This window comes from Cyrtonyx montezumae, unplaced genomic scaffold (assembly GCF_038088225.1).
Source record: "Cyrtonyx montezumae isolate F1298 unplaced genomic scaffold, pur_monq_1.0 scaffold_12, whole genome shotgun sequence".
Lineage (NCBI taxonomy): Eukaryota > Metazoa > Chordata > Aves > Galliformes > Odontophoridae > Cyrtonyx > Cyrtonyx montezumae.
In genome coordinates this window covers 1095476-1111188 of record NW_027071848.1, presented here as the reverse complement: position 1 = coordinate 1111188, position 15713 = coordinate 1095476, and the positions used below count along the sequence as shown (strand labels likewise).

At 44.1% G+C, this 15713-nt stretch overlaps 1 protein-coding gene across 3 annotated transcripts in view; it reads left to right on the top strand.

The window, feature by feature from the left end:
- Positions 1-15159, top strand: part of PAK1 (p21 (RAC1) activated kinase 1) — a 67763-nt gene extending 52604 nt beyond the window's left edge. For all 3 annotated transcript variants that reach the window (XM_065729925.1, XM_065729923.1, XM_065729926.1), the window contains exons 10-15: positions 2192-2304; positions 7442-7559; positions 7902-8001; positions 9965-10161; positions 11653-11790; positions 13547-15159. In XM_065729925.1, the coding sequence (XP_065585997.1) occupies positions 2192-2304; positions 7442-7559; positions 7902-8001; positions 9965-10161; positions 11653-11790; positions 13547-13633 (753 nt within the window). In that variant the 3' untranslated portion in view covers positions 13634-15159. The remainder of the gene's footprint in view (positions 1-2191; positions 2305-7441; positions 7560-7901; positions 8002-9964; positions 10162-11652; positions 11791-13546) is intronic.
- Positions 15160-15713: the final 554 nt, after the last annotated feature.

The following is a 15713-nucleotide window of genomic DNA, read 5'->3' as shown; positions in this document are numbered from 1 at the left end:
CCATTTCCCCTTGTCTTATGGGAAAATAACCTACTAAAAAGTCGTCTTCTTCCCATGTAAATTCTTTTACGTCTTCTTTTCCTTTGCTTCCAACACTTACACTGGTTGACTTGCATAGCAATAATTCCTTCCAATCTTTTGCCCACCTGCTTTTTGCCCTTGGCTTGATAGACAAGGAGTGTCTTTTTATTTTTTTCTTTCCTGAATGTTGTAAAGTGCTGAGCACATTGCATGAGACATAATGAACTAGTAGTGATGGATGTGCATCACCTGTGGAAATGATTATTGCTAGATAGAGTATTGTTAAAGAAGAAAGTGTATGCATTACTCCAGATATCTTAATGGAAGTCTGCAGCACTGTGTGTCTACTTTGCATTTGTACAGTGTCAGGATTATCCACCTGTGAATTTCATAACTCTGCTTTTCCAATTCCTAAAGAAATAACAGAGTTTAATTGCAGCCTCTGAGGAAGGGGTGTTGCATTTATTTCGAAGCCATGAGAAGTTTTATAGGAGGAGAAAATCCTTCAGTGGTTTTCTGTTCTCCTTCTGGATCCCTTCAGTGACTCCCATGTGAATATTTGAACACTGGCAGAACAGCAGACTTTTAAATCATTCCCCTTATACTAGCTTGTTTGGTCCCTGGATTCTCAAAATTGAGTTAGGGATCACTGTAGCCTTGACATCCTGTTAAGCTGTTCCTTTCTGTGAAGCACTACCAGTGCTGTGAGCTCAGCATATGAAAGGCAGCATATGTTAGAAGTACTAGAAGGGAATTTCTTATTGTGCAATATATGAGAGCCTTGGGCAGCTACCAGGATTAAGAGTACTCATGATTTTCACCGATTATGTTATTTAGTATAACTACAACTATTTACTTTGTACGCTCATAGATAAACAACCCTTTATGCAAGAACACCCCTGAGTCTGCTTCTGAAAAGGAGTGTGGACATACAGAGACTTCCACAATATTGCTCTGGAATTTCTTTGTCTGCAGCAAATGCTTCCATCTCTTCTTCATCTTTCATTTTCTTCTTCTTGTGCAAAGAGCAGCACGGGGTCTTTGTTTCTGCCTTATTAAATACTGTCTGGCAGCTTTATGAATACTGTGGAGGAGCTGTATGATGTCTGCCTGTTCTTGCCTTCTTGTGTGTTGGCATTTTTCTGTAGAATCTCCTGCTATGCTATCAAAATGCTAAGTGCATTTATCTATATTGGCTTGTTGCTTCTAATCCTTGCTTTTGTGAGTGACAGGCTCCCTGCTATTAGCCTGTAGTGCTTTCTCTGCAATCAGCAATTTTGTTAAGGTATAATTACATGTCACCCCTTTGCCTAAATATTGGACCATGTACAATTGGGCTGCGATGCCTATCAAAGTGTTTCTGCCTCCTGCTGTGCTGGGCAGGCTTACTGGTTGGAGGGCTTGTCTTTGAAAGCCAGGTGTTCTCACGAAATATTGGTTGTGGGGTAGTTGAATGTAGGAATTAAAAGCATGTTGTACCCAGCTGCTTTCTTCACATAACCATGTGGAGTAGGCATAATGAAACAGGTAGACAGCTACTAAGCAAAAGGACCACAGCTAATGTACCTGCACATTTTTCAATTTGTCATACCTGGGGATAAAGCTGAATCCAATTCCCATATGTTCAACTCTTAATCTAAATATTGGTGATTCTTTTTCCCTAGGCCTTGCTGTGACAAAAAGAAGGAGAATTATCTCTTGAAACTGACTTAGCCTATGATATTTACCTCCTCCCTACACACCCACTCTGCTGTAGATTTATAGAAGCACAGGATTTGTGGCACAAGGATTAAAAAAACCCAACAAACTAAAAACACATCAACAACAACAAAACTTCCAGAGACATCTGATTCAAAATACAAAGTCTTTGAAATATCAGTCCAAAGTAGAGTAAGGGTCTCTCTGCTGTGTTGCCAAGAAACTGTAGCTAGAGATGGCTGTCCAACAGTGATATAAAAGTCCAGTATGAAAACAGTAACTTCCCTTGTTCTTCTTTGACTCAGCAAGAGTGGAAGTGAAGCTGGCTGCAGGAGTTCAGAGTTGCTTTAATGACTGAGTAACTCATGAGGAATAAGTGGCTTTCCCTTTCGTGTGAATGTAAGACTAAAATAATCAACACTACTGGCAGGACTGTAGTAATGCTGTCTATCTTGCTTTTTCTTCTCTGTAGGTTGCAATTAAACAGATGAATTTGCAACAGCAGCCCAAAAAGGAATTGATTATCAATGAAATCCTTGTAATGAGGGAAAACAAAAACCCCAACATTGTCAACTACTTGGACAGGTAGGTCATGATTTGAAGAGTTCACAGAGAGGCTCTGGAAAACACTTCCTTGTCACTGTCTTAAGTGATCCTGTCTCAACTTAATGCAGATACAGTACAGTCTTGCATCTAGCTAGGCTGGGGCGTGGGTCTCTGTCCAAATCCTAAGAGAAGTGAGTGACTGAATTGGTGTTAATGGAGAGTCCAGGCTTTTTAGAGACACTGGCATTAGCAGTATGCTGTCAGCACTCCATTTTTCAGCATGCTCTGCCAAATTTAACACAGTGAGCCACTTCCTCCCTGTGACTAGAGAAATGAAGTAGTTTGAACTATGTTATATCTTCTTTCCTTTTTCTGAGCAAGACAGTCGTTCTGCTTGCAGTAACTCCTTCCAGGCTTAGGTGGTAATCCTGTCCCTGTTGCTGTCTGCTGAGGTTTTCTACGTAGCAATGAGGGTAAATGTAACACACAGAATCACAGAAACACTCAGGTTGGAAAAGACTGAGTCCAATCATAACCTAACTGTAACATAACTAAGCAAAACTGCTTTCTTGTGTATGTGAATAAGAGAGAAAAGGAGGGCTGGCACAGCATATTAAAACCCTTTGAAGGAACAAGCTTATTCCTTTCTCATAGCTGAATTTTGTGGACTCACACACATGCTGTTACTCCTGCTCAGCCTTGGGTATGTTGAATTCATGGGGGGACATCTTCTTGAGTCCCAGCTTCTCCTTACTGCAGGAGCTGCACCTAATTGCTTACTTATGTAGGGCCTGTTCTACTTGCACACATTTCTGTCCTAATTCAAAGAACAGAGCAGAAATAATCAGCACTGTGACTGCTGCCCTTTGTAAGCTGTTTCTAACATGAGTGCATGTAGGCATGAAAACTCTGTCCACTGTATAGCTCAAGGCAATAAAATACCAAGTCCACAAACTTGTGGCTGTGGGTTCTTCCCCACATAAGGGTGGTGGTAGCAGTGCTGCTATCGTTGCTGGTTTGGAGGTTGGATGCTTCGAAAGGAGCAACTGAGTGGCTTTAGAGGTAGGGAGCTGCCCTTTGAAAGAAAGCACAAGAAATGCATGCATCTCCCCCTGGTTGAATTCCAGGAAACGGTCACGAGCTGCCAGCCTTGAAATCTAGGATGTATTGAAAGCTAAACAGAGTGAAAGTGCTGCACGGTGAATTGAATTCAGCTTCAGTTTAACACTGATGCATTGTGTCACGCTTGAATCATTCATCTTACATTACAGCTAACTCCACTGGGGCCGCAGAAGGATTTCCAGATTGCTGCACTCTTCAGGTTAACTACAGTTTTGGCTTATTGTAGGGAAAGTAAGCAAGCATTCAGACTTGAATATTGGCAGCTCATTTTCTGAAGATGGAATGGTGGAAGGGCATGACCTAGAATCACTTCTGGAGATCTGAAAGAGAATTTTTGGAAACTAGTTTGCTCTGCATGTGCATTGAAAGCCTACTGGCTATTTTCTTAACAGTCTTCTTGTGATGTCTTAGCAAAAATATGAAAGAGTAGTTCTCATGCTGCAGCGTCAGCATCCATTGTGATATTGAATTTAGATGGTGCTCTGTCCCACGTATGCATAACTGCAAAGAGCTGTGTGGTTGAAAGGACAGATACTCTCCCTTAGAAATAGCAGGATATTACCATGAGAAATGTGGAAAAGACCATTAAAGCATTGCATGTGGGCTGAAAGTGTGTGTTTCTGTAGGCTGATTAGAGGCTTTGTTTTGGAACAGCTGAGGTGCTTTCTCTCACTGGAGAGAGCATCTCAGTGTCCCTGCACGTGCCACCTCTAGGCAGTACATCCCAGCTGTGGAGTAGCTATGTGTTCTCTTGTCTTGTTTAAACTTCCACCAACAAGACCTGCTTCTTTTGTCCTCATCTTTCTCTCACTAATCTTTTGCAGAGGGATTAGCTTTTATCTGAATGCTACAAATGGGCAGAACAGCAGTGGGGGTGAATGTGGGGACTCTTGTGCCTATTGTGCTGCTCCAGCTTTGCAACTGCAGCTTCCTGCTGCTGGGGAGCTGCATCCCTCCTGCCTGGCCTCGTGTGTCTGTTTCCTGAGTGATGAGTGAAACTTGCTGGCTTCTGCCTACTGCTGTCCCAGAAGGAAGTATGAGGAAGGATGCATTGCTGCTGTGGGACCCTGTTTCTTTTTTGAGGTTCTGTTTCTGACACTGTTTCCGTTTCTCAGTACCTAATGAGAGCTGCAAGATGCTCATTGGAATAAGCCATCTCTCTCATCTCTGCCTCAGCTCCTGCCCTTACCAAAATAGAATCCTAGAATCATTAAGGTTAGAAAAGATGTCTGAGATCATCTAGTCCAACCACCAGCCCTTTCCCTCTGTGCCCACTAATCATGTCCTTCAGTGCCCTATCTCCACAGTTCTTGAATGCCTTGAGAGACAGTGACTCCACCACCTCCCTGGGCAGCCTGTGCCAGTGTATTACCACTGTTTCTGACAAGAAGTTTTTCCTTATATTGAACGTGAACCTCCCCTGGCACAACTTAAGGCCATTACCTCTTGTCCTATCACTGATACCTGGGAGAAGAGGCTGACCTCACTACCACCTCCTTTCAGGAGGCAGCCTTCAGCTGAATTTGAAGTTATTGAGTGGGATGAAGAGAAATCTGTAGGCTGCATTTTTCCTCCAAGACTCTCATCACCCTGCTTTTGCTGTCAGCCTTCTTTTGCAGTGGCAGCAAGTGATGGAGTGTGGCACTGCAATATTTTTGGTGTCACAGGGAGAGCAGTACCTAGGTGTCCTGGCACCCCTTGCACCCAAGGAGCATGAAACTGTGACGGGGGAGGAGGTTCAGGTTGAATATCAGGAAGAGGTCCTTCACCAGAGGGTGGTGGGTATGGCCCCAAGCTGCTGGAGTTCAAGAAGCATTTGGATGATGTTCTTTGACATATGGTCTGATTTTTGGGTGGTCCTGTTGGAGCCAAGAGTTGGTCTCATTGCTCTTTATGGTTCCCTTCCAACTCGGGATATTCCACGATTCTATGATTCCTGGCTTTTATCAGGAACATCTGATGGAACTGTTTTGAGGTACATCTGCAGGAGGCAAATCAGGGACAAAAATTCCTCTGCTGTGGTGAGAAGGAAAGAGCCCTGAGATGACACCATGTTGCCTTCTGGTATTACGTCTGCTCAGTGTCAGCTGGCAAGGATCCACTGTTAATTTTACCTCCCTGCTCATTGTGTCAGGGCTATCAATTACTAAGGTGCCTGGATCTTGGCATGTGCTGCTTGTGGCACAGCTTTGGTTCCCAGTGGGCTCCTTGGCTCGCTCCATCCCTTTTTGGCTGTGAAGAGGCACCAGCTTGCTCCCAGCTTGTGAAACCTGAGAGGGTCACACAAGAACAGCCTGCCCTGCCTGCCCCTGTAGCCAAGGAGATTTGGACTTCAGAGGGTGCTAGTGGCACAGAAGGGAAGCGATGGTTTTTAAGGCAGCCACTGATTTGTGGAGTGGGTGCTGATAAAAGCTAGAGAGGCCCTGGATTGGTACGAGAAGAACCAACAGCAGCAAAGGAACAGGGAGGAGAGGTCTGGATGGAATGGCTTTCAGAGCCCGTGAAGAGGTAGCTGACCCACAGGAGTGCTTCTGGAAGCAGTTCTGCTCCTCTGTCATGCCATCAGACTGCTGGGCAGGTGGCTCTGCTTTTGTTGGGGTCTGTGCTGCCAGGAACAAGCTGCCAGTGTGTCAGCACTTTGGTAGTGGAGCTGGAGACCTGTCTGCTCTGCGAGCATCCCTCTTCGTCCTTGGGCTCTGGATCCTGAAATAAGCTTTAGGCTTTGCCTCGCTGCAGTCTTCAGCATCACCAGACTTAGATCACATCTTTGTCTCTCATACTGAAAGCTCTCCATAGCTGTATTATTTCTAGCATCCAGGTACAGCTTAGACTGCAGTTTTTATTTTTGGGAATTTTTTTCATCAGCTCAGGTGTTGGCAGTGTGTTCTTTTGGGATCAGAGTGCACCTCTTGCTCACTTCTGTGAGGCCTCACTCATGTCTGTTTACCTTCTGTGCTGAGTCAAGCTTCATAACCTTTTTCTCCTTCACTGTTGTTCCCTAGAACGTGTCCTGTTTCTGCCTTTGGCTCCTAGCAAATTCACTGTTCACTTTTTAGCAGGATCAGTGTTTCTGAGCAAAGCAAGCAGCTTGTTGATGAATTCTAGTGCCAGCAGAGAAGCTTTTAATTGGAATCGTTGCCTTCCTTCTCTCTTTGACTCATCGACTGCTCCCTTCAAAAATGAGCAGATAGACTTTGAAGGCGGCTTTTATAGTTTCCAAATAGATGATTCCTTCCTTCAAAAATGTGTCATCATACTGATGTGTCTGTTGTGAAAAGTTGTGTTGATGTTTTTCCAGATGGGCCCAAAAAGGCAGAGGTGATTGCTATTGTTATTTTTTTTTAACATGAATTAATACCGGTGCCTTCATTCCAGGTTTTCTGCTTCTAGATGTTAGCATGCATGCTCCCAGCAGAGAATAATATCCCAAATGGCTGAGATTGCTACCCTCATCTCAGCTTTCCCCTCCCCATCTTCCTACAGGTTTTTGGGATGCCCTTCCAGGCTTTTGCTGTTTTATTTTAATCTGTAGTATTGCTTTTTCATCCAGAAGAATGTTCTCAGTAGTCCTCGTGGAATCATTGGAGTTGGAAGGGACATTTAAAAGCCATCTGGTCCAGCTCCCCTGCAATGAGCAGAGACACCTACAGCTTCATCAGGTTTTCAGAGCCTCATCCAGACTGATCTTGAATGTCTCCAGGGGTGGGATATCCACCAGCTCTCTGCGCAACAGTTCTGTATATTCTGGACAAAATCTATGCACCAGGAATCACATCTGTGATCCTGTGAGAATGCCAAACTGAATGGTACCATAAAAAAGATTGATTTTTTTTTTCTTTTTCTTCAAATGCACGATGCTTAAAAATATTGTTCTTCCTCTGTTGTCTGTGGGCAACCAACCACTGTGTCATCCAGGAGTGCTCCCATACCTGAGCAAAGTAGATGATTTCCCTACACTTCTATGGTAGCTTTAAAACCCAGTGTGTTCTGACTATGTAAATGGTGGCATACTCACGTACCTGCTTCTTCTAAAAACTGTTTTTTGGCATTTCAGTTACCTTGTAGGAGAAGAACTGTGGGTAGTCATGGAGTACTTGGCAGGAGGCTCTCTCACAGATGTTGTTACAGAGACCTGCATGGATGAAGGACAGATTGCAGCTGTGTGCCGAGAGGTAAAGCTGCACTCACACTGAGTGAGCTGTGAGGGTTAGGGGACATGGGCTTTCTGTGAGGTTTCATCCTGGAGTGAGGATTGTGGTGCAAAGTGGGGTTGGAATTCCCATGGTTGCACTTATTCTCTTTGGAACTATCCCATCCACCTGCTGGTCCCAGTAGGCATGTCCCTCTGTAGCCCTGCACATACTGAGCATAGAAAAGACTCTTAAGAAGTTAAGACTGGTGCTCAAAATGCATGATGTTAGTGTCCATCAGCTGGCTAACTACAGCTGGTGAATAATTTCTTGCTCAGTAAGAATACCTCTGCTTTTATTTATTTGTATTTTTATTTCTTTCAGTGTCTTCAGGCTCTGGAATTCCTTCACTCAAACCAAGTTATTCACAGAGACATCAAGAGTGACAACATCCTACTGGGAATGGATGGCTCTGTCAAACTAAGTATGTGGGGAACAGTGCTGGTTGTGGCTTTAATTATCAGCCCAAGCTTGTTATGTGCTGCAGGAGAGGCCTATTGGGAAGATGGGTTTTTGAGTTACTTGATGCTGCAGTGATGAAGAGTCTGTAGAAATGCTGCTGTATGTATTTTTGTTTTGGGATGGGGATCCACAAGCATAAGTCCCTGTGAACTGATAGTGAGATTTGGGATCAGAATCATGGAATCACTAGGGTTGGAAAAAACCTCTAGGATCATCAGGTCCCACCATCAAGCCATCCCCACCATGCCCACTAACTGTATCCCTCAGTGCAACACCTCATCTTCTTGAGCACCTCCAGGGACAGAGACTCCACCACTTCTCTGGGCAGCCCATGCCAGTGCATTACTGCTCCTTTGAGAGAAGTTTTTCCTAATATCCAACCTGAATCATTTAGCTATGGACCATCTGCTTTTGTTGCCTAAAATAACAGTATTTTAATGCTACTGTAGACTGTAAAGCTGAGTTTAAAGGTACAGGGTCATAAGCGTGCAATCTCTTCAGTCTGGAAAATACTTGCATGTGCTTAGGAGATGGGAGTGAATGAATGAGAAATCGAAAGCTGCACAGTGAGATAGCATTTAATCTTACAAACCCAGCCCAAACTGAATTCTTAGTGTTGTTTCCTCCTTGTGTTATCACTGATAACGAAGACCTTGAGACTGTTCTGCCCCTCTGGTGCTAAGGTGGCTGCTGTCCTTGTGATTGCCCATGCAGAGATGAGTTTGGGGACCAGTGAGTGATGACTTTCCACGTATGGCTTTAACAAAATTGTGCTCCCTCCTTCTCCTTCCCAGTTCTGTTGGCTAGCACCCAACAGGCATAAATAAATCTATTTTTGTCGGCAGTGACAGCAGTTATGACTCAAAATTCACACAGTGCAGATATGCTGAGTAAGAAGGTGGGGGTTTTTTTGTACATAATTGCCTTTTAGACTAAAGTTGCACTTCGGTACAGTCAGATCTCTGGAGTGTCAGTGATGAATAGCTTATCAGGGCCAAAGTGCTCTGTTCTTACGGAATAAAATCTTTGAGCACAGTGTGCAGGTACCTGGCTGTAGTTGGGAAAGCCCCTGTGGATATGATGCAGTAACCTGGACCTGGGTTTCGCAGTGGCTCTGCTGGAGGTTTGCTCTTTTTATGAACCATATGCACCTGTCCTGGTTGCTACCCTTGATAAAAACTCAGTGGGAGATTAGTTTAATTTTCATTGTTCTGCCTAAAATTGAGCCCCTTGGTGCCATAGGAGATCAGAATGGGCCTTACATCTTGCTGTGTTAATTCTGCTGGTCACACAAGAACAGAACCAGTTTTCTTTTGTTAAGGCAAGTGCAAGTAAGATGTTGGACCACATAGCTTTCATGTGGAGGCTCCCATCTCTCTCTGTCTACTTCAAGAAAAACATTATGCATAAATTTAGGTTCTCTAAACTTATCCTGAACTTAAGTATTTGCCCTGTAAAGCAAATCCTGTTTGAGGGATGATGTGTCTTCCAAGGAGGTAACATCTTTGGAACTGAAAATTTGACCAGATAATGCAGTGCTTGGGTTGACAGGTGTATCAAGATCAGACTGGGCATTGGTTTATGTTTTCACATACCCAGGAATGATCTTAGAACACACATGGTGTTTTACAACTGCAAAATGCTACACTGTCAAGTTTCACAACATCCATATACGGATGTTTGCTGATCACCAACCTTCATGTAGACAAGGCCACAGCTCTGTGATCCTCATGGCTGCAGCAAGTCGGGTTTAGAAACCAACTCCTGAACGCATTAGCCACAAAACCACCCCTCCTTTAGAGCTGCAGAAGCAGTATAACAGGCAGTGCAACAGACCAGCTTGTTCTGCTGGCACTGGGACATGTTGTCTTTGGAGGAACCTGCTGATTTCTGGTTTTTTTTTTGCCTCTGTCTTCAATTCCCAGCTGACTTTGGCTTCTGTGCCCAGATCACTCCTGAGCAGAGCAAACGCAGCACCATGGTGGGGACCCCGTACTGGATGGCACCTGAAGTGGTGACACGGAAAGCATATGGGCCCAAAGTGGACATCTGGTCCCTGGGGATAATGGCCATCGAGATGATTGAAGGAGAACCCCCGTACCTCAACGAGAACCCCCTGAGAGTAAGCAGATATCTCTTCATCCTCTGTTTCTTTGCTCTGAGCATTCTGTCTAACTCAGGCTCTAAAAGAGGTGAACAAATCTTCCAATGTGGTTTCATCACATTCAGCTTATATTTCTTTGGGTATTGTAGTGAAAAGATCGTAATCATTTGAGTTAAAAGCCATAGCTGATTCTGGATGGCAGAGACGTGGGCTCCTCTTGAAAACCTTCTGATGGAGCCTCAGTTAACCTTAGGCACTCATAATTCCCTGCTCTTTGAAGAGGGTGATGGGACAGAAGGAGCACTGTCTGGCTTCAGAGTACCTGTCTTCTTGAATCCATGGGCCCTGTGAGTGGGAAAGAGAGCTCTCCTTGCACTGGAGAAGTACAGTGCATATCAATAAACAGGGCTTTTTTCTTCTGGCAGATGGTTCTGCTTTATGTGCTCCAAATGAAACTCCAACCTCAATAAGCCTTTAGACAGGCTTTAACTTCCCTGGTATCTTTTTCTTCTTATTCTTTAATGAAAAATGAAATCCTGTCAGTTTGTAGGAATATAGCTGTTCTTAGTGTAAGCCAAGTTTCTGTTTTTTGTTGTTTTTTTTTTTTTCCCTAAGCTAAAGAGGATGAAAAGATGTAGAACAGTTGTGTTTAACTTATGTTTCCACCTTTTGCACTGGAAGTGATTCTGGGAGAGAAGTCCAGCAGCAAAAAAGTGTGGAAGGAAAGAAAGTTGGTGTTGTTAAACGAGGATGGCTAAGTAACCTGGTGCTTTAGACTCATTTAATTCCACTTGTACCAATTCCTAGGGTGTGGACTGCTCCCATGAGACCTGTTGACTGTTGTGCTCAGAAGACCTGCATATTAACAACTCTGATTGGGACTTCCTTTTAAAATCCACCCAGGAAGTTTCTGGCGTGAATTCTGAATGTTGAGTCTCTTGATTCTCAGAGGATTTGCATGTGCACTTAATTCCCAAGCAGTAGCAAAATGGCTTGTTTCTTTAGGATGTCAAATGCTGCTTGAGGATCTGCTGAACATCATTTATGAGGGTCCGAGTCCATGTTTACAGTACTGGCTTTATAGGCCTTACACACTCAGGCAAAATACCAACAGAAAAAAAATCTACTCATTCAGGGGTACCTTCCCATGAGGATGTAGCTTTTGCAGGATCTAGCACTGGTAGAGCTGGGCCTGTTAACTTCCCTATATAAACACAGTCTGGAATGCTGTTTTTGTCCTCCTAATCCCTTGGGAGGGCAGCAGGATCCAAACCCAGATTACGAGGGTAAAACAAGAAAGAATTGGATCCCATCCACACAAAATAGGACCAGCAGCTATTCTGTTTGCTGAAACTTAATCATTTATTAGTCATCCTGATAAGGTTTTTTGTTGTTTTATTTTTCCCATTCAGCTGGTGGGTGGGAGGGGAGAAATGGATGTCTTTGTAATCTGGAGATGGAATCTGACCTTTGTAACCTCCTGTTTCTTTGGTGCTTGTTTTGCTTTAGGCCCTGTATCTCATTGCTACCAATGGGACTCCAGAACTGCAGAATCCAGAAAAGCTTTCACCCATATTCAGGGACTTCCTAAACCGCTGTCTTGAAATGGATGTGGAAAAAAGAGGTTCTGCAAAAGAGCTGCTACAGGTAACTGCTGGGGAACAGGGCTGGATGAAGCATTCCAGTTAGATGAGGTGTATGGAGAAATCTCATTTAGGGTCTTCAGTACTGCTTCATCTCAATACATGGGGACAGCTGGGGTAACTTGCCAAAACAAAACCATCTAAAATCCATACCAGAACGTTAACAGAGCACTCCCTTTTTATACTTGCTATCTGCAGCAGCTGTGCTGCATATTCTATAAGTGACCTCAAATCATCACTGTGCCCCAGACCTGCCAAGTGCTGAGCCCTAATTCCTGTGGCTTCTTTGTGCAGCTCATTCTGACATCTGCATGTGTTGTGGTTTGGCCATGCTTGTTCTGATTTGGACAACAAGAGGGCTTCCATCTATTGAAATCTCTGGTTGTCTGCCTTCTGGTGGAGGGATCGCAGAGCTTTTTGATATGGACATGTCTTACATTAACTGGAGCACTTTGGCAAAACCATGTTTTGTCAGGTACTGGTCCTTACTGCAGAGGTGGTGGAACAAAATTTGTGAGAAATTCTTGTTTTTTTTCACTGAAAACCTGGTATCTTTGCCTGGACTCCTGGTGAAAGTGGAGGACCAAGCTGCCAGGCTTTTTAATAACACAGATGAAGAGTGTTCATGTTTTCCATCTACCAAATCTGCCATGGGGGTGGAAAATGTGCTTCAGCTCTTTGTAAAATAGATCTGTGATCACCCTCAGACCTCAGCTGAAAGACAGTTCCCTCTTTTGATTTTCCTTTTTTGAACTAGTCTGTCTCCTGGGTTCGGGTTTGAATGTGTTGAGGTCTTCTGGGACTGTAATGAAGCATTAATGACTGGCAGAATGGCGGTGGATGAAAGATCCCCCTTCTCCAGCACTTGCCAGTTTCAAAGTATCAGACAGTGATAATGTTCTGTTCCTCAGAGCAGAACATTTTGACTACAGCATTTCTGTCTGCCTTTATCATCTGGCCTCTGAGTTCTCCATCTCTGAAGCGAGTTCAAATGCAGTGCTTTGGGTGTTTGATCCCTTCTGATGCTCAGAAATCCTGTGGGACAGAGCTGCTTTTTGTTTTCAGAAGAGTTTCTGAACTTGCCCCACGTTCCTTCACTCCCATCTGATAGCTGTTCTGTATCAGTGTCTGTCCTCAACCTGGACTTCCTCTGCTAGGTTGGAATATTACAAGCTTTCCACTTAAATCTGAGCATGAGTAAAGGGAACACCAGTCCTGCAAGAAGCACTTTGTGACACCACCTACTCTGTGTTGTGTGTTTGATAATCAGTATTGTTCTCCTTAACTGTGTGTGGGAGCCTGACTGAATGGTTCCATTCCAAATCTTATTCTCCACTCCTGAATCCCATTTGGGAAAATTTGGGCAATTTCTAATATGTTTAGAAGGCCAAGGCCATATTTTCACCACGGGGAGGAAAGAATTGAGAGATGATTGCTTCAGGAAGCCCTGTGATCGAGCTGCACAGGTTGCTTTTAGTACACTTTCTTTCCATGCAGAATTTCACTATGGATTTTGCTGAGGTTTGCTTGGTCCTGGGGGTGTACAGACACTGGAGAAATTAGCATGGGTTGGGTGCAGAGCTCTTTGTTCAGACAAGCCCTGAGCTGAAGTTCGTGGTGGTAACAGACATTTTTGTTTCACCTGTTTGATGATTAGAGTATGTTGTTGTGGGTGTAGGTGCCAATCTTTGGTATGGCTACCAGATTTCTGGGATGTGTTCTGAAAAGTTTAACCCTTTTTTCTTTTTCCCTTTTGCTAGCATCAGTTCCTGAAAATTGCGAAGCCGCTTTCTAGCCTCACTCCTCTAATTATTGCTGCTAAAGAGGCAGCAAAGAACAACCATTAAAGTAGTAGTCGTCGTGTCAAACCCTTTTAGATGTCCATTTGAGAGACTGAGTTACCTGCTCCTCTCCTTCCCTCCTGCCCTGCCTTCACGAGGATGTTCTCAAACCTTTGATCTGTGCTGAGGGAGTAGCAGAGGAATTGATTGCTGAATGTGGAACGGCATGCCACAGGAGCATTGCTGATCTCACAGAGTGAGCTGTCTTTCCATCTGTCTGGATGGGGGCAGGAGGGGAAGGGTATATTTTACGGCCAAGAAGATCTGGGAACATCCGAACCTGACCTACACGTAACAAAGCCAGTTTGTTTTCATATTCCTGTGTTTATTTTTTAAGAATTATGTGGAGCCTTAGACCGTGTTTATCTTAATAAATGAAATCTTTTGCTGGCTGGACTCTTCCTGCTTCTGCCAAGCTGCTCTTTACACCACTGAAGCTGCCCTGTGCTTCGGATGAGTCGAGGAGGGAACGAAGCAGCAGCAGAAATTTGAACAGCTCTAACAACTGCAAGGGGAGCGAGGGCAGGAACATGCAGCCCTCCTGCAGCACTGCTGCATGCTTCAGGGGAGCGAGGAGGAGAAAGCTTGTGTGTGTGCTTCCTGCTGCTGCTGGACAGCTTAATTCGTGGGTGATCTTCTGGCCAGATGATGTGAATCCAGGTCTCTCCCCACACGCTTTCGTTTCGGCTCAACCGGTTAAACAGATTGCAAATATTTGTGATATTTTAGGAAAAAAAAAATCAGGAGAAATGAATGGAGATTTCTTTGAGGGTTATTTCATCAGTGCTGCGAGGCTTCGTGGAGGCCTGCCCTGTATGATAAAGCCAACAGAGCAATTACTATTATAAACATAAGATTTGCCTGCAAGATGATGTTGAAAACTCTTGTTTCTTAGACCAAGTCCAACAGAAAACAAACTGATCATGGATGCTGTTTTCCTGAAAGCAAAGGGACATTAATTTTCTTGGAATGAGAGAATAACCTGCTATCTTTATGCTACTGACTCCTTTGGTTGCTAATGATCTGTAAAAAAAAAAAAAAACCAACATCAGGAAACCTGGAACTACTAGAGAGATTGGTTGTAAACACTGGGCTTATCTTCAACTGTATACTGATTTTTAATAAAATGACTGCTGAATTTCTTAACTTGGGGCTGAGGGAGGATTGGGGAATTCACTGTCACCCAACAGCTCTGTCAGCTGGGATTATTTTTCATGTTATTGTCAATGGGTTCTTGAAGGCGACAGATAAAGTGATAGAGGCTTCTGTAGCCTCATGGGATAGCAAGTGGCTCTGAAGGGGAGTAACTACACGTCGAGGGAAAGGATGAAAGATCTCAGTGTGCTTGCTGTACATATTGCTTTGGTTATTTAAGGGCTGAGATTAAATCAGATCTGGAGTAAATTTCCCTCCCTCCCCAAAACACTTGTGTTGCACAGAAACTCATTCCTGCTTCTTGCTGCTCTACCAACCCTTTCCCCTCTGCCCCTGGCTGTGATCCCAATGTACGTTTTATTCCTCACTCACCCTACAATATGTGACAGTCCTTACACTGGTTTTGCAGATAAAAAGTCTCTTGCTTTTTTTGTGCCCTCCCATCCTTTGTGCCACAGGATGGTCACTGATTGATTTGAGGTTACTGTGTCGTAAGTCCATTGCCAAATCTGCTGCCTCCTTCCCTTTCTACATGCATTTTTCGTCTCCATGTAAGTTTCCCCAGATAAGATGAATTCCTTGGGCAAACCAGCAAAGCTGGCAGCCTTGAGGTAATCTCATCTATTGGTGAGCTGCTCTGCTTGCAGCTTAGGTGAGACTGGGAAAGGGGAGGCTGCTACCCTTGAATCGTTCTCTTTGTTATGGGGTTTGCTTTTATCGTCTGTGGAAGTATCAGAATGGCATATGTGGGAAAATGGGTATGATCTCACTTGAACTAAAATCTGCTGTGGCTCTGCTCTTACAGACTGAGCAGTTAGCTTCTAATGACAGCATGTGACCCATGAATCATTGTGTGGCTTAGGCTGGCAGGGGCCTTGGAGATCATCCAGTTCCAACCCCCTGTGAATGCATTGTATGTCCCTGACTTCCC